This window comes from Drosophila mauritiana, chromosome 2R (genome assembly GCF_004382145.1).
Source record: "Drosophila mauritiana strain mau12 chromosome 2R, ASM438214v1, whole genome shotgun sequence".
In the NCBI taxonomy this organism is placed as follows: Eukaryota; Metazoa; Arthropoda; class Insecta; order Diptera; family Drosophilidae; genus Drosophila; species Drosophila mauritiana.
The window spans coordinates 1,795,393-1,820,485 of NC_046668.1; the positions used below are offsets into that span (position 1 = coordinate 1,795,393).

Below are 25,093 nucleotides of genomic sequence, written 5' to 3' on the forward strand. Positions count from 1 at the left end.
GCCATCCAAGTGTGGGGAACTGCCGCCAAATCCCAGCTTAATAGGCTCCGTGTGGTCCAGTCGAGAGCTGCAAGTCACGCATCTGGGCTCCCCTGGTACGTGACGAACATGGTCATCGAAAGAGATCTGAAAGTTACCCTTCTTGGGGATCAGATCAATTTCCATAGCAGCCGTTATGCCGACAGGCTTATGGTCCACCCGAACCGACTAGCAACTATCCTAGCTGATCCCATCTCCCTCCGAAGACTGAAGAGGGTACACCCCAGCGATCTCCTTACCCGGAGGATAATATAACATATTACATACTAAGTAATTAATAACTAGACTAGATTTTTTCTTTCTCTTGTACTTTATAATTAAGATACCACTTGGTCTCATTTATCTTTATCACACATTAGGTTAAGTTCAGAGGAATTACTGAACGATTCCTTTTGAAACCTTAATAAATAGAATTAGTTAAAAAAAAAAAAAAAAAAAAAAAGTTTCAAAAGTATGCAATACTTCTTTTCTGTAAGGTATGCAACAAGAATTTGCTCTGCCGAAAATATGCAATGCTTTTGAAACTGATTTACACAAGCACAACTATTACGTGGCCAGTCACGAATTCTTTCTTTGTGTTTCGAAGAAGTCAAATGTAAAACTTACATGATTTCTAACTTAACTACCCTGTTAAATTAGTTGTCTAGTTCGAATTTCAGTTGGGCGCCAATTATGAAAAGGTGTTTTCCCGCGATGGTCCAGAGACTTCTCCCTCAAGGTTACAGCGGTGGTAGGACGTCTTTCGTCGGAGTCTTCTACTGAAGATTAGGTTGGAGGGCTTGACTTCGCCCCCTTTGGTTTATTGTCTAGCCTTGTGGCGTAGCAATCTTTGTAATTAAAACAATTGTTATTTACGGCTTTAGCCGGAGCACGTTCTGGTTTACTCTGGTGCAAAACTGAGACTGAAGAGTTTACAAAATATGGAGCTAAGTTTACCCTAACAGCAATGCATCGCGCCATCAAGACGAGTCGGCAAAGCCGACTCAGCATTTCTTGCAGCGTGAGGCAACACTTCGAATAAGAAGAGTCAGCCTTCCGTTGCCGGACGTTCTTTGCACAGAGCGCTGAACTCCATTCTGGCGCGTCAGCATTCTATGTGTTGAGCTACTTAGTTGCTATGGATTATGTTATGCGTTTTTAACTTATATGCGACATATACCTATTTGGGTTTTAAACGCTCCTTTTAACGTCAAATCCCCCCATTACTCTGGGAGTACCGGGTAAGAGCGGATCTTCTTCTCAGCGCATCAAGGAATAGTAACATGTAAAATTTTTTTCTTTAAGTAATTAATAAAATGCAAACCTTTAATTTCCCATATTACAGTTTTCAAAAGTTAACAATATCATTTATAGCCGACAAACATCTGTGCTTATCGGGCATATAAAAAGGCTCGAAGACATGGGGAAACGGAGTATCCCAACCAGCCACACGTTTAACGGGTGCTTCAAGGTGCAAAAAACACTTTTCTTGAATGTACGATGCCAGTTCTGATCCAAATCCCTGTGTTAATGGAGCTTCATGCGCAATTATAACTCGTCCGGTTTTTTTAGCAGACTAAAGAAAAGATACTTATACGTGAATTTGCTTAGTTATGTAATATTTAATTACTTACAGCGCAAATGGCAATAGTGTCCCACGGCAAAATGGAGACCAAGTCTATAACTTCACAATCTATATTGAACTTTGATTTTGCAGTTTCTGCTACCTTTAAAAAAGTATAGTATCACGGAAATATATTTAAATATGGGAACTTACCTCTAATAGCACATGGACTTGTGTACCCCAACCAATAAGTGTGACGTCTTTACCATGTCGCAATATATCAGCCTTGCCTAACTGTGATGTATAGTACTCTGTTGGAACTTCTTCAACGGCTGCTCGATATAAAGTTTTTGGCTCAAAAACAATGCAAGGGTTTGGATCACGAATACATGCAAGGATAAGGCCTTTTGCTTTTATCGGTCCACGGGGTATCTATAGAAATTGTACAGCACAACTTCGAATATTTCAGTCTCCATTAAGAACAAGGCAGAATGCGATAGTCGAGTTCCCCGACTATCATGTACCTGTTACTCAGATAGTGTAAACGCAAATATAGATATCGATAGATATTGGCAAATAGATAGAAATATAAGAGACTACTAAAATTGTGAAAAAATATACAACAAATTTTCAAAAAACTGGGAGTGGCAGTTTCGCACGGTTTTTGGGCGTTGAATGGGCGTGGAAAAAAGTTTTTTTTTTGCAAATCGATAGAAATTTTAGGACTCTTAAAAATGTTTAAAAATATAAAAATATTTTGCAATTGTGGGCGTGGCAGTTTTGTGCGGTTTGTGGGTGTTACGGTGGGAGTGGCAACATGGGTCAACAAACTTGCGCTGCGTCTTTCTCTAGAATCTGTATGTTTAATTTTAACCTTCTAGCTCTTATAGTTCCTGTGATCTAGACATTCATACGGACAGACGGATCGACTCGGCTATTGATTCTGATCAAGAATATATATAGCTTAAATGGTTGGAAACCCTTAATTCTGCCTGTTACATACTTTTCAACGATTCTAGTATAACCTATTACTACACAAGTAACATGTATAATTACGAGTTACCACAACACGAAGTCCCGGTGTATGTGCAAAGTATGCTTCCGGACTTTGGGAATGGTAGAGTGCTCCGTGTCCAACAGCACCGCAAGGTACTCTGAAAGTTAAGGATCCACAATCAAATAGCCCTCCGCTTCGGTAACGATATTTGGCAGCTTCATTTACTATTTGGTCAAAACTAGGAAATATGTAGTCCGCAAACTGAATTTCAGCTATCGCGGTTGCTCCAGTATTAGCCACACCTATTGCAAAGCTATGAAATAAATAAAAGAAAAATTGTTATATAATTTAATAATATTTTATAATATTATTCATAATAATATAATATATATAATATTATTCATAAAGTTTTTTTAAACATACATATACAGAGATTAAAGTTAAATCTTCTACTTAGGAGGGAGATAATAAATTGTTTTAATTAAATTGCGGAGCTCGAAATGTTAAGCATATTGAAAAGGGTTATTTTGTATTACAACATAACCATATCTATAGTTTTATAATAAACCGTTGTGTATGTAAATTAATGTAAGCCATAAAATATATATATGACCAAAAATGGTCATATATATATATAATTTTATATATATATAATAATATATAATATTATATATTATTTAAATTTGTTGCCAGCATTTATATTTTGTAAACCGAGTAACTTTGGCATTACAATTCTGCTCTACGAAACCTATGCTGTACAATTATATCGTTTCTTATCTATGTAGATATGCAAAGAAACTGCGCGAGATCCCTTCGATTAAGCTAAGTTGTCATTTACGCACAGCAAAATGCAAAAGTCCAAAGTCTAGACTCTGTGGCAAGCCAACGTCCACGTCCCCTAAATATTCGATCACTTGGCAAGCCAACTAAAATAACAAAAACTTGCGCCCACACAATCGTCTCAGGATTCTCCAATTACTTTTTTTTTTATTTTAGTATTTATTTTGGATAGCGTGCGACAAAAAATAATATCTGTCCGACCGTTTGTATGAACGTCGAGATCTCAGGAACTATAGAGGCCAGGCAGTTGAAATTAAGTTAAGTTGGTTCATTGCCACGCATATTTTTTCATATTTTTTTTTTAGTTTTGTAAATTTCCATCGATCTACCCCAAAAATTTGTAACATCCAGGAACCACTGTCAGGATTAAAGTGGGCTAAGTTTGACGGAATATTTCCTATTTTCATTATTTCCTTTATATTTATTCTATTTTAGTACCCGTTACTCGTGGAGTAAAAGAGTACACTAGATTCGTTGAAAAGTATGTAACAATAGGCAGAAGGAATCGTGTCCTACCATGTAGCATATATATTCTTGATCAGGATCAATAGCCAAGTCGATCTGGCCATGTCCGTCTGACCGTCTATCCGACTGTCCGTATGAACGTCAAGATCTCAGGAACTGGAGACATAGACGCAGCACAAGATTGTTGACCCATGTTGCCACGCCCACATTAACGTCCACAAACAGCACAAAGCTGTCACGCCCACAATTTTAAAAAATGTGTTGATATTTTTTCGTATTTTTTAGACTTGTAAATTTCTATCGATTTGTGCCCTAAGCCCGATTAAAAATGCCACGCACACGTTTTTGAAAAATTGATGGATATTTTATCATACATTTGCCATACAACTTTTTGCCACGCCCACTCTAACGCCCTAAAACCGCCAAACTGGTCTCGCCCACACTTTTGAACAATTATTACATTTTTTCTCATTTTACTCCCCAATATCTACCTGAGTAACGGTGGCATGTTTACAATTAACAAATTTTGGATCTTCTGGCGGCTGAGTTTACTCTTTTCAAAATAATGATTATTATTATTTTTAGTACTGATTAAGAATTTAATACAATTATGTTAACGTACTCTTTTATATTACTGTGGTATTAAAAATAAAAAAAAATGAAACCCGTTCGCATTTACACATATATATATTATCAAAACAGATCTTATTTACTAAGGAAAACAAATAATATAAACAGTGGTCTATTGTTTTTTATTTTACATCACCACAAGATCATTCTGCTACTTAGTTATTTTATAATAAATTTATTTCTGACCCCATCTAAAATTCGTCAAACAAAAATAAGATCGTTAATAATAATATTTAATTTAATAACTTAAATGGTCAAAGTACAGTAAAAAAGTAATTTCGAACTTCGGAATTAAAAAACAACTACTTACTGTTGAATGCAAACAGCAATTTCTGCCTTCAAAACAAGCAATTGCAAATATTAAAGGAATTTTTCCCGTTGTTTGATTTTTAAAAAACAAAATAAATCAGTTGTGGTCAACAAGAAAAGAAACAATCCGATAGCAAAACGAGAGACAAAATTTTGCAAAAACCAGAGCACGTAAAAAAAAGGTTTGGGCCAAATCGAAATCGAAAAAAATACCTGATTATTAATATTTGTACACATTTCATATAATTTCCGGTTCGAAATGACGTACCCTGCGATTCCTTGCTCACATAGGGGAGTATTAAAAACACGCTGACTTCCGTACTTATCCCGTAGATTAACTGAACACCTGTTGAATGCAAGCATAATATAATACAAATTATCTGTTTAAATTGTTTTACTGACCGAAAAACTCCACCGAATCCCACATCCTCGCCAAACAACAATGCGGATTTGTCTTCGTCTAGAGCCAAATCCATTGCATTATTTATGGCGTTAAACATATTCATTCGTTTTCCAGTTCCCAAAGATGTAGGATAGTAGGTAAAATGTGATCGAGTCCACAAGGGCCATATTAGATTAGACCGCACGCAATTATACAAACTATTCCCCAGTTGAGCGCTTACGATGTTCATTTTCCTTAATATATATGTATATGAAACACAGAATAAACGCGCGAACACTATGACATAACACTTGTTATGACCGCGACTGAGATAGAATAAATTTTCGCCTAAAAAATACTTTTAATACCATGTTTTGCAATATTTATATCAAATTACATGTTTTTCATTTTATTTGGGGTATTCACAACACAGCTGCAAATAGCCGCTTTAGCGTAAGCATACAAGTGGTTCCGACCCGTTTATACAAACTCCCAGTGTATTAAGAAAATCTGATTATTTGAACGGGAAACATAATGAATGTACCGCAATAACGAAGGAAAATAAGTAAATTTTAAAAAAAGCATGTTTTTTTATGATACATTAAACTACATGACTTTTTTGTTAATTTGCTGATTTAGGGACATACTCTTTTGCGGTTTCGACAGCTATTCCAAAAATTAAAAAAAATATATATTACCACGCCTTAATATATGGATACAAAATGTGGATATTTTGTTTGGTAAAAAATCGTACATCTAACTAAAAAGCTATTTAATAAGTTTTGTTATAGATAGATAGATATATTAGATAGAAAGATATATTTCCCAGATTCACTTATATATATGTATCATCAAATAAACACAATGTTTTTAGAGTTTCAATATTTGTTCTCACATTGTTCCAATGTGCACGCAATCGTCTTCTAAAAACAACTAACCGAACTACAACGTCGTTAGGCAAACTAAAGCCGAAAAGACAATTTTCAATTCTGGAATAGTCCCTCCAGTCTTATTGTATGCATTAGTCATCTCGTTCTATCATTAGATTATCAATGAGGCTTTTACATATGTCCATATCAATTCTTTCTCATGTATACAATTATAGACTTGCAAATATGTACATTTACAAAATAGGTAAGCTATTGTGAATTTCGGAATCCGAAAGATGTAGAAACATCCATTTGTAGCATCTGTTTCCACTCCATGCAATACATATTGTGAAAAATAACGCTCATTCATTAAAGACAGTATGTAAGAACTTGAATAAGCTTGGGGTATTTAAAACCAAGGGCCGAATACAAATCAAGAATTTGATACAGGTACAAAAGTCACCCTAGCACGAGAATTTTATGGGGGCCGGAAAGTCCCCAAAAAGAGAAAGTCAAAAGTTTCCCAAGAGCGGACGATCGAAGCCATAATACAATTGATTTTAGAAGACTGGATCCCCAAAAACAACCGATCAGAGTACCTCACCACATCGCTATCGATGTTCCATTCCACTGGAGTCAGCGTGTTTTACTTATGGCGCTGCTTTGATATTGTCACCTTGTCCAGGAATCTTGCAGCAAAACATAATGTTCTGCTATTAATCCCCATACACATACACAATACACATTAACTACATCTTGGTCAAGATCCCTCTTGGCATCGATATGTATGGACGTCCAATTAGCAGATGTCCAAACAATAATTAAAAAACCTCAGTGCTTGATATAACGAAAAGTGGTCGTGTGTTGAGGTGAAGGTAATCATTCCATAACAACAACATAACAGATTAAATATAATAAAACATTTAAAGTTCACGGAACTCTTAAAAAAGTGAGTGTGAATGCCACTAAAAGTGTATAAATAGTTTTGTTTTTTCATGTATTGCTTATTTATTGAATCTTCCCTTTTACTTAAGAGACTAACAATTTTTTGTACACTTGCAAAGGAAGAATTTGGCATTGTTCGGTGGCTGGCAGACGAAGGGATGTTAGTTGTAGTCGGTTTCATTACTTTGTGAATTGTTGGTGTAATACGATCTCGAGCTGAATCCGACTCTTGAGTTTCTTGTAAACAATGCATCCTCGCCAGTTGGCTGTGTGTTTTTCGCCACAGTTGCTGCATAATTTATTTGAACTGTCGTTTTTATTCTTAGGACAGTTTACAGTACTGTGGCCATCGCTGCAAGCGACGCAGATGGATTGCAGTACGCTTTGGTGTGGCCATATTCTTGGCAGTTGGTGCACTGCACTGGTTGCCTGCGCTTGTGGGGCTCTTCTACGGTTATTCTTCGGTGCAGTAAATACTGTAGCTTATACATAGGATGTACTTAATTTTTGTTTGCTTTTCTGACTCGATGGCTCCAGTTCGACTTTAAAGAGTGGCTGCGGCACTTTGTTTCTGTTGAGAATGTTGATCACCGTTTTGGCGTTGAAGTTATTTTCTCCGATAATTGCAGCTAGTGTGTTAACCAGCGCACTTGATGTTTTCTCACGTATATATATTGGTGGCGGCTTTATCTTCTTCTGCCCCTGCTCCTGCACTTCGAAGTCATCCAATAGTACAAACCTATTTAAACTTGAGTCATTGGAGGCGTTGGCGAGATTTATTTTCGGCTAATTATCAGGCTGTTTGTGTTGTGGGCTTAGCTTTCGCTTTATTTGGATGTAGCGATCCAGCCCTGTTTGACAAAGTTTTTTGATTTGTTTTGGCTCTTGTCCGCTTTCGCTTTCAAGAGTCGGTGTGAGTGCTCTTGCTTTCGTTGTTGTTAGTACAGCGTAATTGTACACCGCTGTAGGTTTTGAGCATAGAGTTGATGTTGTTGCAGTTGTTGTTTTTGCTAAGGGTGCAGTTGCAGTAGTAGTTTAGTGAATAAATAGTAAGTATAAATTAATTTTCAATATTTTTGCTTATATTTAAAAAACTTTTTTCGCCAAAAACATCGAAAACATCGATGTATGTACGTTAACATCTATGTTTCTCCACCTCTAAAGGCTCGTATTTTGATTAACACAAGTTGGCATAAGTATTTAGACACAATTAGCCTGCAACTGCCGGGCAATGCTTTTTATTGTACAGTCAAATAAATAGTAAACTGTTGATGATTAAACAAAGAGTGCAATTACAGTTACACGCGAGAGGTATGTTTTGACGTTTTCCTTTTCAATTATATTTATGCTGATAAGAAAACTAAACAGAAAACGACTTGAGCGATGGCAATAGTAATTAGACATCACATTTATTTCATTCATAAAATTGTTAAACATGCGAAAAACAAAGGCACAGATCGAATTTATAAAAATGAAATAAAAATTAACTATAACTCTGGTATTTCGGTACAACCAAAATCGTTGCGCGTAGCCGATTTTGGAACATATTTTAGCACGAAATAAGTTAAAGCGCATCGACTTTGCCAAAAAAGACGAAGCTAGACGATTCGTTGCATTCTGTAATTATTATAAAAGATTCATTCAAAATTTTCAGAAAAATCACGCCACTTAACGAGGCTTTGTAAAAAGTACGTACGTAGGAAGCATTCGAGTATCTTAAATGGGAATTAATAAACGTACACTTCTTCAGTACCCAGATTCCAGTAAAGAATTTTGCATAATGGTGCCGTGATAACATATTAGACTTAAATGGCTCCAAGTGTAAAGTTATGACCTTTTGTCGTGCCAACCCAATACGCACGACTTACACTCTAAGTGGGTGCTCTCTGGACAGAATAACACGAGTTGATGATCTTGGTGTTCTTCTGGACCCAAAACTAAAATTTTCTGACCATATTTCGTCTATAAGGCCAGGGGTGTGCTTGGTTTTATAAAAAGGTGGTCTAAGGAATTTGATGACCCTTACTTGACAAAACCTTATTTATTTCGTTAGTTCGTCCGATTCTCGAGTATGGATCGCCTGTTTGGAGTCCACAATACGCAGTCTACTCGGACCGCATTGAATCGGTCCAAAAAAACTTCTTACTTTTTGCCTTGCGGCGCCTAAATTGGGATGCAAACCATATATTACCTCCTTATTCCAGTAGACTACTTTTAATTAATTTACCGTCCCTAGCTAACCGTAGAACTATGCTTGGAACAGTCTTTATTTGTAAGCTTATTCGTGGGGATGTTGAGAGTCCCGACTTGATTAGTCGGCTTAACTTCTCGGTTCCAAGTAGATTCACTAGAAACTATATACCCCTTATCTTAAATCATTGTAGATCTAATTATGAGTTGCATGACCCTTACAGAGTTTTATGTTCTGACTATAATAGACTTTATCCTATTATCTGTAATCTTGACTCTCTGCCGCTATTAAAGCAATCGATTTTATCTTTTCTATTACATAATTAGACCCTACTAACACTAATATTTAACATAGTTATTCCACATTATATTCATTTCCTCGTTCCTGTTCTCTTTTTTATATCGCGTCTATATCTTCTCGCGAATCGAGCCGTACGATACACGGCAGCGCCCCTCGGTCGGTTGGGCGGGAGGTGTGGCCGTGGGACCCGTGCGACAAAAAAAAAAAAAAATAAAAAAATAACCATAGATGCTAGTAAACATGCATGTGGAGCGGTAATATTGCAAGAACATAACGGTCAACACCCTGTGTGTGGCATACGCTTCAAGAACCATTACAAAACCTTTACCAGAGCTCTGAGGACAATGTTAATGAAGACTTGATGTTCTTTTGCAACGCTGCTAGGAGGTAGAAAGTTGTCCGGACCCAATTGTTATAGGGATACTTCGTGAAGCTCTTCGCCCTAATGCTGTCTGGTGATTATTTTGTCCGGCTTTCGGCCAAATTAAACGTTCATCTTTAAGGAGATTTCTATCAGCAAGCCATGTGGAAGTTTCTATCTCTCGAAAGAAAGTTTATTCGGAATCCTGTCGTGAAGGATCGGAATGCAGAATTCATGAAGAAGTATCTGGGCATTGGGCATATGTCCCTTGTTCCTTCATCCCTGATCAGTTCTTGCCGATACTTCTTACCGCAACACTGTAGTATCCACGAATGCGAGGTTTTACCTTAGGCCTACTTGAGCCCATAATCGCAAAGCGTATAATCTCTCTGCAACAGCTCTGTAAAAAGAAATTATACTGGGAAGAGCCTCCCTGAGGCTTAAAATACGAAACGGCTTGATATTTGAAGAAGCTTTGAAGGGATATATCGCGTGGAATTTCCACGTTTGGGCTGGACTCAGATTCAGATCTTAAAATTCATGGATTTTGCGATGCTACCATTGAGGCTTACATGGCGTCCAAAGGAGAACAGCGTTCCAGGCAGTTACTTTGCTCGAGATCTCGGTTTGCTCCATTTATGACACTTACTGTTCCTAAGCTGGAATTTTGTGGTCTCTAAGCTAGACTTATGCATAAGGTAGCTAGCCTGAAAATATTTAATGGCTGATATTACTGTTGGTGCGACTCGACTGTGGCGTTGGCCTGGATTCGTGATGACCCTTCGAAATTCAACATTTTTGTGGCTAATAGGATGGCGTCTCTTCAGAAGTTGAAAACTTCCATGGTTTGAAACTATGTTCCGACGGCCTAAACCCAGCAGATATTCTTTCCAGAGGTAATCGCCGCTCTGAGCTCTGCGAGTTCCCAATCTGGATACACGGACCGTCCTTTCTAATCGGGTCAGAGAGAGATTGGCCATCTGCTAGTCTCACTGAGAAGCCTGTGCCTGAGCTTCTTCGAATGGACATAACCATTTTCTCGAAATTTGCAAACTCCTTCATTTCGCTGCAGCTTGTATTCGGTTATGTCTACAAGTTTTGCAATCCTGGTCTCACGGTAGCGTACCTTCCATAGAGCAATTCAGCTGATGCTGTAAAAGTTCAGCACTCTCATATATAGGAGGACATACAATCTCTATGGATTATAGGAACTGTTTCTCCATCTAGTTTATATACCCGTTCCTCGTAGAGTAAAAGGGAACGAAATGTGGAAAGTAGAAGGAAGTGTTTCCGACTATATAAAGTATATAAATTTTTGATCAGGATCAATAGCCGAATCGATCTGACCCTCTCCGTCTGTCCGTCCGTCTGTCTGTCTGTCCGTTGAATGTCGAGATCTCAGGAACTATAAAAGCTGGAAGACTAGGTAGGTTAAGACTAAGCTCACAGATTCTAAAGACAAAGACGCAGCACGCGCCCACTCTAACGCCCACATACCGCACAAAACTGCTACTATCACGTTTTAAGCAAGAGGCAATGCTATAGTCGAGTTCCCCGACTATCAGATACCCGTTACTCAGCTAGTGTGAATGAGAAACAATTTTAAAATTGTTCAGGAGTGTGGGCGGTTCAGTTTTGGGCGGTTTTAGGGCGTAAGAGTGAGCGTGGCAAAAATAATACCGGTCCCAGAGCTCTTCTAGGTATAACTCGTCCCGAATATTGGTCTTTTTGTGGGAAAAGACTGTGACTAAGGCCATGAATACATGCGAACGATGTTTTCGGTCTAAGCCTCGTCTCGGAGAACACATTATGGCGAATCTTCCGAAGAAGTGGCTTGCCGGATCGCATGGCTTTTAGGTCACTGGAGTCGATTTTTTGTGGACTATTCTTCTACAAGCTGGAGGCTCGCAACACTGCCCCAATAAAATGCTACGTCTGCGTATTCATTTGCTTCGCAACGAAGGATCAATCCACACTTAACACTTAACACTTATTCACGGTCTTAAGCACTTTATATGCGCCAGGCGAAAGTATAAACAAAATTGTTGGGACAATGCCACTAATTTTAAAAGTTCTTTAGAAGTGACCACCCACCACAAGTCGGTGCATGATTTTTGACGTTTCTTGAAAAAGCCGATACCAGGGTTCAATACGTTTGGGTATTGAGTAAATATGAATTCCTTAAGAAGTTAATGTTCTTTAATCGGTACGTTTAAGAGTTTCATGGTATGAATTTTGAAGAATGGAAAAGTCATTTTCATTGTTAAATACGCTAGTATGCTTTGGAAAGTATTTTATTAAAGGGTCTTTTGCTATTGGCAGAGTCATTTCAGTGTTTTTTTTAAATAATTTTAGTTTTAGTGAAATATTTTGATATTTTTGAAACCAAGAAGACGGTTAATGGAATCTTTAATAAATTCTATTTGTCTACTTAATGTTTTTTGAATGTTTTTTTAGTGATTTAACTGATTTAAACTAAGACGCTTTCGCGAATATTGCCTTGATGTAGCTTTTCCTTAATTTTCTTATTAACTTCAGCTTCATAGGTCTTCACGCCAGAATGCCGCGGAGTTTTGACCGTGAGTGTGAGCGGACAGCTCTTACACGCTTGCTACGTTCTGTTCTCTTCGCCTTCCCGCTCTCCATCCATCCAGCCGGCAAGTTCACCACTCCGCGGTCCAAAAAATACAATTTTTCAATTCACAAAATTTTAAATATTAGTTTTAAAGTCCTAAAATATTATTTTAGCCTGAAAACTCTCGAAAGCTCTAAACTTTAATAAATAAAAACAACCAAAAAATATAATAAATAAATAAAAAATTACAATAGCACAACCAATTAGCCGCACCACAAATAGTTGCGTTAAGCGACAACAACCTCGCTGAAGCCCGTCGGAAGCTAAAAGACATCATGTCGTTCAAGGGTGATCCATAAACTCTCCACACCTTCGTCAGCAAAGTGGAGTGGACGGAGTGGAATCTAAGAGCATTCTGCGAAGAAACGGAAAAACGACGTCAATTGTTTATTTCGAAATTACATCTGGAAGGTAACCAATCGAATTTTCTTATTTATATTCAGGCTAATAAAGGCTCTATTAAGATACTAAAAAGGAAACCACCAATACAATTATTTACTATTTTAGGTCATCACGATATTACAGACTTAGAATCTGTAATTACTATGGCACTAAATGAGGGAATTTATGAAGAACATATTAATATTGAATTAAATAAAAATGCAGAAAACCGTAATAAAAACTCAAATCGTAATGAGAATTCTAAATCACATAAATTCAATACGAATATCAAAACTCAATATCGCCCAAGTTACCCACAATATACTCTACCCTTCAAACCTAATTTTAATCAATACATGCAACCATTTAGACCTAGCTATACACAAGTAACCTATGTGGCACGCACCTAATTATTTCAGACCCAACCAACACATGAACACACAACCAATTATTCAAAAAAAAATCATTTCCACAACATCCCAACACAACCCAAAATCCAAAAACAGCACATTTTAGAGGAAATACATACCCTCAACCACAACAACCCTCTACATCTAAAAAAACTAACTTCCGATTACCAAACGACCTAGACCATCGGACAGTGCGCAAACGAAAATGTCTATTGACGAAATGAGATTTCAAGACGCGCATGAATTCAAACAATTTCAACCTAATTATTATGAACAACAGTATTATGACCACAAACAATACAATCCATACCAAAATCATGGCTCCATTAATGAAGAGCTAGGTTGCACCACGTGGATTCTGGCCAGTGCCTCTACTGCACAGACGCAGTGGAGAAAGCAGAACACATCCTTCTGCACTGCTCGTCGATGAGAAGGTGCAGCTAGAGGCGCTCGCTGGGGCACTTCTCAGGTCGAGAGGCCTGATTGCCGCTATGCTGGTGAACAGGGTCGTTTGGGATGGGGCTCACGTGATCATCGTCACCATGATGAAGCGTATCCGTAAGGACGAGGTGTCCAATCGAAACGATGGAAGAAGTACTCCCGTGCGGTGGCGGCGCAAGAATTTTACCCCAGTACGCTTGGTTGGTCGTAAAAGGCGACAAGGGAGTCAAGGAAGGTGCGTCACGCTGTTGTATATCACAAAAGCAGATGGAGTGCGACTTGGCATCACATCCTGCTCACCGATGAAATACTTTGAATGGCAGTCCCGGTGAGCTTGACAAGGACAGAAGAGAGAGCGGAGGTTTTTGTTTAGTACGTAGGCATAATTCCCCAACTGAGGGTTATGAATCGTGCATGATATCTACGGACGGTATGGTATCTTTAGAAGGTTTTAATTCCCTGCCGAATATGATGAAAAAAGCACACAGAGGTTACACATACAAATGCCTAATATACACAGGATCAACAATAAATATGACCAACAAAAAAATTTATTTTGTCTTACTATTCAAAATACTAGTTGTGAAGTTTTAACATCAAATGGCATTATTACTTTGAACCACTTGATTATGTTACCCAGAAACAGTATTTGTCAAACAACCAAGCCATTTTTTGTATACCGCTTTTGTAATAATTACGATCAGTTATAAATTAAAATAATAGTACAGTTACCCGTTTTGATAGAACACACAAATTAATTACTTCAGAATTAAAAAGAAAACAAAATTTGACCAAAAAAGACAGAACCAATTGAAAACTTAAATGAGGAATCAATAACAAAAATTAATTTTTCACCGTTTCGATTGAATCATCTAAATAAGGAGGAAAATTTAAAGTGGAAAGGTTTATTAAATAAGTTTAAAAATTTAAATTTAAAAATCTTCAATATAATGAGGAGACAAATTAACATTTACAAATACCATTTAACACGTACTAAATGCAACACATAACTCCCCAATTTATTCAAAAGAGTACCCTCTTGCTCAAACGCACGAAATTGAAACCGAAAAACAAGTAAAGGAAATGCTTAATCACGGATTAATTAGGGAAAGTAATTCACCATACAATAGTCCTACTTAGGTAGTACCCAAAAAAAAACTGATGCTTCTGGTAAAATCAAGTATAGAGTAGAGTAATTGGTTATAGAAAACTCAATGAAATAACTATTCCCGAAAGATATCCGATACCAAACATGGACGAAATTCTTGGAAAATTAGGAAAACGACGATATTTAACAACTATTGATCTGGCAAAAGGATTTCATCAAATAGAAATGGACCAAGACTCAATATTCAAAACGGCATTTTATACCAAAAGCGTTCATTACGAATACCTTCGAATGCCATTTTGTCATAGAAATGCACCCGCTACATTTCAAAGGTGCATGAAAACTATCCTTCGACAGTTGCTTAACAAACCCTGTTTAGTCAGTTAACAAGATGCGTAACTGCCATACACATTGCTTTTCCACTATGCAGCCACTTTCTGTCCGCTCGCTTACGCTGAGAGCGTAAGAAATTTAAAATATAGAATTTGCTTGCTTGTGTGCGTAGTTGCGCCAGGAGACGATTTTCGGGCCGAAATCAAAGTTTTCAATTTTGAAAACTATTATAATAAAAAAAAAGTTTTTTAATATTAGTGTGTTAATATCGCCGCTCGAATCAGCTTCCATTTACATATTTAAAATCGGTACCCAGGAAACAACACGGAGAGGCCATTGCAAATGTAATGGGCTCCTGTATTTATATGTCCTTCGAGTTTATTTTTCAGTACATATCGCAATTACTATTTGCGCTTATAATTTCCGTACTTTACTATTGCAACAAAACGACAAATTACAAAGGAGATTTTCTTAAAAAGAAGTCATTACATAGAGAAAAAAATATTTCATAAAAATAATACGTTGCAGAAAATAAAAATTTATAAAATTAATAAAAATATGAAAACTGTTTATTGCAAAAATCATATCTTGAGGCACGAAGTGCGGACACAAGCACTCAACAATCATAGCCTTATTAATTTTTCTCACGTCGCAAGCTGAATACGCGAATGACAAATATTATAATATAAAGTCATTTGTGAAATTTATTTTGGTATATTATCATATGTACATAGATTCGGTTATTACCATTTCTAAGCTTTATTTAATAATAATAACGTTAAGGCTATGCAAAACATGAATTTTTCGCATGGTGCCAATTTATCAAAAATAATATAGATTTAAAGTCTAAGAACTTCTAAAGTGAAGGGCATATTTTGTCAAATTTACAATGCATGAGCATACGTATGAACACATACAGTTGTCTGCTATCACTGTATGCGTAGAAAAGAGCTGTTCGTTGTAGTGCTCTCCGCTCTCTGGCTCTCGAACATAAATTCCAGAGAGCCTGGAGCCACCTCTAGTGCCACAGCGAAAAAATCGTGTGCCAAAAAATCGTATGGCGTTACTCATCTTGTTTTTATAGTGTCTTTGCTCGGACCTTATATTAAAGCCACAAAAACCGCTACTTGAAGCCACATCCTGCATGCCTGGCTAAAGTTCTGGTAATTTTCTTAAACCAACCAACTCATTCACAACAACCAGTTCGGTTTTTAAGGGGAATAAATCTTTTATAGAATACGTACACAACCCAGCAACAAGATCACTCTTTCCAAAGCGCTACCTCTCTATAATATTATTGGACTTTTCCAAAGACTTCGACAAAATACGTATTCGATCCCTTATCCACCAACTCCAAGAATGGAAATTAGGTCCTTCAAGTGGCTTCAAGTAGTAGTTATTCTAGTGTCTTTGGTTTAACTATGTCTCCAAAGCATTTTTACAACTAACAAATTTAGGAGTTGCTAGCGGCTGCGAGGCTCGAAATACTCCCACCGTTGAAAGAATTCTTAAGTGGCAGTAGACGCCGCGGATTTACTGCTTGCTTCGCCGATCCTGCTGCTGTAAGATCCGTTAATGTTGTATGTGGCCAATCAGCTATGGAGTCCTTGATATCTGAGCGACTGCAACCTCCAAAAACAACACAGCCTAATTGAGTATGTCGCATTAGCAGCAATCCCGGCAGAAGCTTGACTTGACCGACGCACTGCTGTTTGTAGAAGAGACTGGCACCAATCAGTAGGTCTATGCGTTGAGAACGATAAAACTCTGGGTCTGTGAGCTGAAGGTTTTGGGGTATGTTCCAGCTCAAATGTCAATGTTTAAGCACGGCTAACTTTTAATGATATTGGTGATGTCGGTCGAGTAGGTTTTTTTTTTTTTTATTTTTTTTTTTTTTTATTTATTTATTAAGGCATACGGGGAAGTCATGAAGCCCCTTTGTGTCCTTCTTATCTATTAATTCAGCCCATTTTGGGCTCGCCGGCTAACTATGTATAGTTAGCTTTTTCAAATTTACAGTAATTTAACTAGAATTACATAACAATCACATATAACAAATAAGATTTAAGATAAGCGTCAGCTTCTGCGGGTAATGAGATCCCTCGGTTGCCTTCTATTGAGCCTCCTTGGTGGGCGAGATCTATTTAGAGCGCTGGCCAGCCGATTTCTGTGGCGCTCCAGCCTGTCATGGTATCTGCTCGAGTGCTGGTTTATTTCGTCGAAAACCGTTGCTAGTTTTAGGTCTCTGTGCAGAGTGGTGTTTCGAACAAACCACTCGCAGCCGGTGATGAGTCTTGCTACCTTATTTTGAATAGCCTGGATTCTTTTGATTTGGCTGTCACATGCCAAGCCCCAGATTTGGCACCCATACTTCCAGTTTGGTGCTAAGATCTGTTTGTAAATTGTCAGCTTGTTGGATAGCGACAATTTACTGCGCGAACAAAGTAGCCAGTAGTGCTTCGCCACCTTAGCACGTAGGCGCGTTCTGATGTCGGTCACATGCTTGGAAAATGTGAGTCTGCGATCCAGAAGCACTCCAAGGTACTTTGCTGCGTTCGGCTGTGGTACGGGGGCTTCCTCGATGTAGACGGGCGTTGGCGTTCTCCGCTTTAAAGTAAAGCAGACGTTGTTGGACTTACTGCTATTGATGCCAATGTTCCAACGTCTTGCCCATTCCGAGAACCGGTATGCAAAGTCCTGGATACCATCCGCTGCGTCGTGCTCGCATCGGGACCTGTAGGTGACGCACACGTCATCGGCAAATGTGGCCAACATAGATTTCCCGTAAAGGCTTACATCCGGTTGCGGCATGTCGTGGCTATACAGGCAGTAGAGCAGGGGGCCGAGGACACTACCTTGTGGAACACCAGCTGCCACGTTGTGCTCGGTGGAAATTGCTGAATGAAAGCGCACAGCGAACCTCCTTCCTTCCAGGTACGATTTTAGCAGCCCAAAATATGGAGCAGGCAGCGTCTGCTTGATTTTCAGTTGGAGTCCAATGTGCCACACTCGATCAAACGCTTCTCGAATGTCCAAGAAGAGGCTGTTACAATATTCCTTACTGTCGTAGGCCGTCAGAATTTGCTCGACGACTCGATGGAGCTGCTCGACAGTACAGTGGCCAGCACGGAAACCGAACTGGTGCTCAGGGGTAATCCCCTGGGCTTCCATAATCCTTACAATCCGGACAGCAATCAGTCTCTCAAACACCTTCGAAATTGAAGGGAGGAGACTGATCGGCCGGTAGGAGGCGGGCTCCCTTTCCGGCTTGCCAGGTTTGTGGATCATGGTGATTATCCCGAGCTTCCACTGATAAGGGAAGTATTGCAACCTCACAATAGCGTTGAAAACCAACGTTATGTAGAGGATCGCTTGTCTGGGCAGGGCCTTCAATGTGGCGTTGCAGATGACGTCATGTCCAGGTGCTTTGTTGTTACTCTGGCGCACAATGACTTCGGCTACCTCGCAGGGTTCAAACGGCGTGAAGGGCATATCCATTTGAAGCGCTTGGTTCAGCTGGTCCTGAGTTTCTTCAACCTGTTGCAGGCTGGCAAGCTTGAATGGTTGAAATCGCTCGGCGAGGTGCGCAGCGAATACCTCCGCTTGTCCCAAGTCGGTCCGACACCATGTCCCGTTGCTATCGACTAGAGGCGCCTTCCTCGTGCAACGCCTTTTGATTGCGCGCGTGGCCTTCCACAGCGAATGCGTCGCTTCGCTTCCGACTCCAGTATTGGCAAGCCTTTCGTCGAACCATGCGGCTTTGTGCAGCACCAACGCGCATCGGAGCCTACTCAGCGCTCGATTCCATTCCGTTTTGTCCAACGGGTGCCGAGACCTCATCCACCTAGTGCGTAAGCGCCTCTTCTCAGCTATAAGCAGCAGGATCTCCCTGGGTATTGGGATTCGATCTGCCGCGGGCTGCCGAGATATTCTGCGAGTTGCCAATCTAGCTGCTGACTTGATATTGTTGGTGAGCAGTTCGATAGCATCATCAACGTCCTGTCCAGAGTTTAAGGCAGTGTTGAGGGGCAGTGTGGACTCCAGTTGCGATTGGAATACCTCCAGGTTAGTACGCCTAGTGATAAGCCGCTCCATCTTAGGGTAGGATATTGCCCCCGCATCCAGCGTAATTACCAGAGGCAGGTGGTCGGAGCTAAGCTCAACAACCGCACTTATGCTAGCGTGGATGCCCAGCACACCCTTTGTCAGTGCAAAATCGATGTATCCTGGTGAGCCTCTACTGCCGTACGGGTATCTTGTTGGTCCTCCTGTTGCTAGCGAGTCCACCTCCGAATTTAGGACGAGATTCGCTAATGCAATGCCTCTTTGGTTGCTCCTTCCCGCACCCCAGAGCCAGTGGGACGCGTTCCAATCGCCTGCAACAATGAACTTCGTCTGGAACTCTTCCAGAATGTCCTTAAACTCGTCCGTAGTCCATGCAAATCTCGGTGGGCAGTAGACCGCTCCAAAGCTTATAGGACCAAGTGCCGTTTCAATAACCGCCGGCGCAAGTTGCACCTTGGCAGTGGCTATTGGTGTTAGCGGAAAGTGGGCAAGGCTAGATTTGATTAAGATAGCTGCTCCGCCTTTGGCGTTGCCACCACTCGGATCATTGGCAGTGTAGGCTACAAATCCGAATAGCTTAGGCGTCTCTGCCCCCTTGCAGTGTGTCTCGCTGAGCAGCAATACATCGATTTCGTGACGTCGCACGAAGCACTCTACTTCAGGCAACTTCGTGGATACGCCGTCGGCGTTCCACACTAGGATGCGCAGCGGCATCATTATGGCGCTTGACGCGCTTGGAGAGCAGTGAGCAGATTGATAATCTGCCCCTGCTGCTGTGACTGTTGTTGCTGTTGCTTCATCATCATCATCATTAATTCCATCTGCTTCTCTTGAATCGAGCGCAAAGAATTAATGTTTTCATTAAGCGTCTGCAGGATGGCTTCAATGCTGCTGCTAGCATCCGTCGAGCGCTGAAGTGTACCCCTAGACGTCCTTGTCCGGCTGCGGCTCCTTTGACGACTGGGACTTCCATCATTGGGCTGTTGCTGTTGCTTCTGTTGTTGGTGCATCAGGCTCAGTGGTTGCTTGTGGTGAATGGACCCTCTAGCCACATCTGCATAAGATATTCCGCCTCGAGAAGAGGGGATCTCCTTACCTCCAGCTAAGCCCCGTGAAGTTGGTCGCTCGTTTACTTCTGTTCTTCCAGCCACTCCACTTCTGGGTCTGGATCGCTGCAGGAACGCTTGTAGCTTGCTGCAACCTTTATAGTTTGCAGGATGCTGACCGCCACAGTTGTAGCAAGTGCACAGCTCGATGCGTGGCCTGGTACAGTCCTTGGCTGGGTGTTCGCCGGCACATTTCACACAAATGTGGGCCTTACGGCAGTATTTGGCTGTGTGGCCAAACTGCTGACAACGATGGCACTGGACAATAGCGTTACGCTTGCGGAGAGGCTCAATAACTACTCTCATATGGCATAGTGCCTTTACCGCCAGGATCTCCTTATTGTTTGCCGCAGCAGCAATATTTAGGAAGAACATATTGACTGGCGACGCTTTTGAGGTACCCGGTTCGTTTCGCCTAAGCGGTGTATGAATATCGAGAACCTTGTGCCCGATCTTTTCCAGCTCATCCTTGATTTGGTGATGTAGCGTACTGTGGTGCAGGCCTTTCACGCATACCCTGTAAGGCCTGTCCTCTTTAAGCTGGTAGCAGTGAAACTCATATTCTTCGTTCTCGAGCCAGTTCACTATGGCGCGAAATGTATTAGCGTCAGCCGCGTAAAGCCTTAGGACACCGCTCATTGACGCCCTAGCCTCAACCTTTTCTAGGTCCACTATGCTTTCAATGCTCTGCATCATCAGGCATACGTCGTCCACTCCCTCCATTACTATAGGAGGTGGTTTGGACTGCGCCTTTTTGACTGAACTAGTGGTACCAGCGGAGGCTGCATCCCGCTTAGCGGGGATGACTGGTACTGGGCTGGTCATACAGATCGTCAATTTCATTGCCTACTTGTTTGTCGGCTGTGAGATGCGCAAGTAAACCAAATCGGTTTGAATTGCCGCCATATCTAGGTTCTGTAGTCGAAGGGTTTTCCCCTTGTTTGCCGATGCTTGGTTTTGGTTTTTTCCTTTCAGTCTCCGGAGAAGCACGAGACTTTCGCTTTATTTTTTGAAAGCGCTGCGGGGCAGCACATTGGGGGCTCGGGAGAAACGCAGTATCCAACGATTCATCAGCCGCAGCGGTTTCATTTAAAGGGTTCATATTGTAGTGTGCACCAAATCACCAGGGTTCTAGCCACAACTTGAACCCTGGGATAGAAAGCTTTAAGCTCGCAAACAGCTGTTTGTGCGATCGCGTGGCAGCTGGGCAGCGGAGCCCCAGTTCGAGTAACTTAACTTTGTATTTTTGAATGAAAATGTTTTCGTTTCACTATTATTTCACTGTTAGTGACTTGGGGGGTCACTATTTGCTATATGTGCCAGTATTCTGGACTTGTCCATAAGTTTATTACCGCGAAAACTAATTTCACTTTATCCACTTTGTCAGGTGCGTATTGTTAGACACGATCCTTTTCACCGGACTTTTGGTCGAGTAGGTAGACGTTCAAGCTTGCTCCTCCTCGCCATCTGCTGTTTAGCGTTTTAATGCGGTAGTGACGCCGGAAGTTAAGTTACTCCACGACCATTCTTTAATGAAAAAGTCCTAATGCTTACTAGAAAAATATGCAACAGATAGATAGATTTAAATTGGCAGCAAAATTCTTAACATTGAAGAACAGTAATCTGGACTTCAAAACAAATAAACTCAAAAAGGCATCCTGGCAGGTAGAGGGAAGATAAATCAAACAGCTTAATTCTCACGGTTTCAGAAATTTAACTCTGCGCGTAAGCATGGGCTCAAGACCATGAGAAACATAAAATTTGGTCGGCTTTTGAAATTCAAGTTTCTTATAGAATAAAAAAATATCATTATCATATCATGCATAACATTTTACAAGGTCAAGGGAAAATCAAGAAAACAAAGTAATCTTAAATGATAACAAAAACTATCACGGTAAATTTAGTTTATAGTTGACTGTTACTGATGGAGAATTTCTTTACGACCTTAAAAAAACTAATAGAAATGCGGTGTAAGCTTTTTCCTATTTGTTCAGTTGTTCCTTCCTTCGAAATAATTGGAAAAGGTCAATTCACAAAGTGCACAGCAGATTTAAATAAAAACCATAAATAAACCCTATCCTTTAAAAACATCCTCTCAATGTGCAACAAAACATTAAGATATATTAACGCTTTATTGAAGACCTAGCGGCAGTCAGTGGAGAGAATCAAATCTTATTTAGTTGCAACAGGACACTTCAAATGTATTGATATCAAAACTAAAGCACAGGCTATAATCCAAACATATCTGAATCATAACAGCTCGCAACTTCAGTACGTTGAGTTTCATAACGTAATTCTAGAGTCCTCTAGGTGACTTAATATTCTAAACAGAGTTATTTCAGTGCTCTTCCGTAAGAATGCTGTACAAAGGCAACTGAGAAACGTGTATCAGAGCTGAAATGGTAATCCGTCAGCATATTAACGCCCCATACCTGTAAAGGGTTTGCTCGCCGGAAATGGTTGTCCTTTGGAAGAAGTTCCGTCTCTATCTTAACAAAAATAAAATAATTTGTGCCTAAGGAAAAAAAAAATCCAAAAGTTGATGAAGGTGTTGTTCATAGTAATATTTATAGATATAATTACAAGTGCCAGTTTGTATGTAGAGATCAGAAACAAGTCAAAAAGAAAAGTTTGGCAGTGTTGATAAACGAAATGCGCCTATATTGAGGTGAAACTTTATTATATATGAATTTTAGTATTTCTGTTGCGCTGCACTGCAAGTATATATCTGACACACGAATCAAAAACTTTGTTACTCAGCATACCGTTGGTCCTGTGGTGTCGGATCTGCTATACCTATGCAAACGCTAAGAGGCAGTCACTAATAAACACGAAGTAAAGAATTTTTAAGAGTTCCGTGAATTTTGAATGTTTTATTCCTTATTATATTTTTTTTGTATATAAACTACTCTTTAATTAACATTTCAACATAGTTCAGTTAAAAGAGTTAAAGTCAGCTAGAAGTCGTGCAAAATCAGGCATAACGCGACTGCTCCGGCGTCACTGAGTCCACGTGACAGACACACATTGGAGGAAATAACCTCCCAATTGGACATACTCGTTTCAAGTTGAAAAGAATTTAAAGAATTGGGAAATCAAATGGCTCTTTACGACAAGGTACGACGAGTATATTGATACATCTAACTACAAGGAGGAAAAGAAAGATAAGTACCTGCAAGCCCTAAGCCCTAAGGCTTGCAGGTACTGGGAGGTAAGGTTGGAAAGAATTTGAAGAATTGGGAAATCAAATGGCTCTTTACGACAAGGGTTACGACGAGTATATTGATCCACCTAACCAAGCCACCAAGCCCTAAGCCCTAAGGTTTGCAGGTACTGGGAGGTAAGGTAGGTAATGGGTAAGTGGCGTAATGGTAAAGGCAGGTAATGGGAGCCATCCACTAGGACCGGCAAAAAGCCACACGTTAGTGGTGACGACGAGTTCGATGATGCCGCATCACACGTATCACATGCGCGCTTTTTATAACAATAACAAGAATTGAACGAACGTTTGGATGAACAACAAGCAGCTACAGCAATAATGGCGCAAGCTCTGCGGCAAATGGAGTGCAAGACGATTTGCCCAAAATACACATTTAGCTCTTTTCTGGAGACTACAATGAATACCCAGCATTTAAGAAAATCAGCGAAAGTACTATTCACAACAAGCAGCAATTAACTGACATTCAGAATTATTACTATTTAAAGTCGTACAACACGGGCGATGCAGCGGATTGAATACGTTACATGGCTATTTCTGTCTTAACTTACGGAACTGCTTAAAATAACCTTAGACTAGCATCAGCTTTGCGGCTTGGACGCTACTGGACAAAACAACAGGAAATGTACAAGGTTTTATTTTCTGCAGATATTGTTAATATATCGACAATAATATATACTACCAACTGTCTTCAGTAATGTACAAAACATCTAGCGCACCCTTCTTAGCAGTAAGATTACTGGGTCAGCTAGCTCACGACCACCAACACGAGTTCATATAGATGACGTACTCGCTGGAGCATACACGGAAGAAGAACTTCTTAATAATCGACATGAACTGATACAACTTCTGTAACGCGGAAGGCATGGATCTTAGCAAATGGGTCACGAACTCATCAGGCATTCGCACGTAAATTGCCAAAACTAATAGGGACAGCCAGACAAGAGAAATTCTTCGTCAGCAAAGTTTCTTGACATTCATTGGTATTCAGGTGATGACATTTTATCCTACGTAGTTTGCCCTACATAAAATGCCAATAGCACAAAACGGAAAATGCTTTCTGACGTGGCACGGATCTTTGCCCCGCTTGGCATACTGTCGCCAGCAGTGGTGAATTAAAAGATTCTATTTCAAGAATAATGCCTGTTCGATCTTGGCTGGGACACGCTACTTCAAAAAAAAACTCGCTGAATGAAAATTCCTGCCCACTGCGCGTCACGGGGCATGCTCGCACCTGACCTGCTCGATTTAGACCTTTGGTGGATGGGCTCATCGTGGCCGTAAAGTTAAAATCCTTAAGGTTATGTTCTTCCTTTCAGAAAAGCACGGACAAAACTTTGTCGTTGGTCCCACAGCAAGAATCATCGGATACCCTACTGAAATTTCTGTTTCAGCGTATCTTGTCGTGGTCAACAGTAGTTCGGATCTTAGCCTGCGTCTTACACTTAATGAGTTTGCCATTCTACGACAAATTTTGGATCTTTGGCGCACGTAATCTAATAAGAAAACTGGTCGCCGACTGCAAG

The 25,093-nt window shown here is 40.0% G+C and overlaps 1 protein-coding gene and 1 long non-coding RNA gene across 9 annotated transcripts; one reads left to right on the top strand and one right to left on the bottom strand.

The window, feature by feature from the left end:
• Positions 1-1,317: 1,317 nt before the first annotated feature.
• On the bottom strand, positions 1,318-5,564 carry LOC117135844 (2-oxoisovalerate dehydrogenase subunit beta, mitochondrial). Of its 5 annotated transcripts, XM_033296357.1 has the most exons (7): positions 5,226-5,553; positions 5,037-5,169; positions 4,825-4,850; positions 2,646-2,892; positions 1,796-2,014; positions 1,653-1,745; positions 1,318-1,594 (listed from the first exon to the last, which is right to left on the bottom strand). In XM_033296357.1, the coding sequence occupies exons 1-7, from the start codon at positions 5,453-5,455 to the stop codon at positions 1,367-1,369; spliced, it is 1,176 nt and encodes a 391-aa protein (XP_033152248.1). In that variant the 5' UTR covers positions 5,456-5,553; the 3' UTR covers positions 1,318-1,366. The 5 variants fall into 5 exon arrangements, with proteins under 5 accessions (XP_033152248.1, XP_033152249.1, XP_033152250.1 ...); XM_033296358.1 differs by lacking the exon at positions 4,825-4,850 and having other exon boundaries at positions 5,092-5,169; positions 5,226-5,550; XM_033296359.1 differs by lacking the exon at positions 4,825-4,850 and having other exon boundaries at positions 5,226-5,349.
• Positions 5,565-6,324: 760 nt separating this feature from the next.
• LOC117135845 lies at positions 6,325-13,098 on the top strand. 4 transcript variants are annotated; one of them, XR_004459061.1, is made up of 3 exons: positions 6,325-6,339; positions 6,525-7,023; positions 12,410-12,986. It is a non-coding gene; the product is annotated as an uncharacterized LOC117135845 (long non-coding RNA). The 4 variants fall into 4 exon arrangements; XR_004459060.1 differs by lacking the exon at positions 6,325-6,339 and adding an exon at positions 6,438-6,452; XR_004459059.1 differs by lacking the exon at positions 6,325-6,339 and adding an exon at positions 6,442-6,456.
• Positions 13,099-25,093: the final 11,995 nt, after the last annotated feature.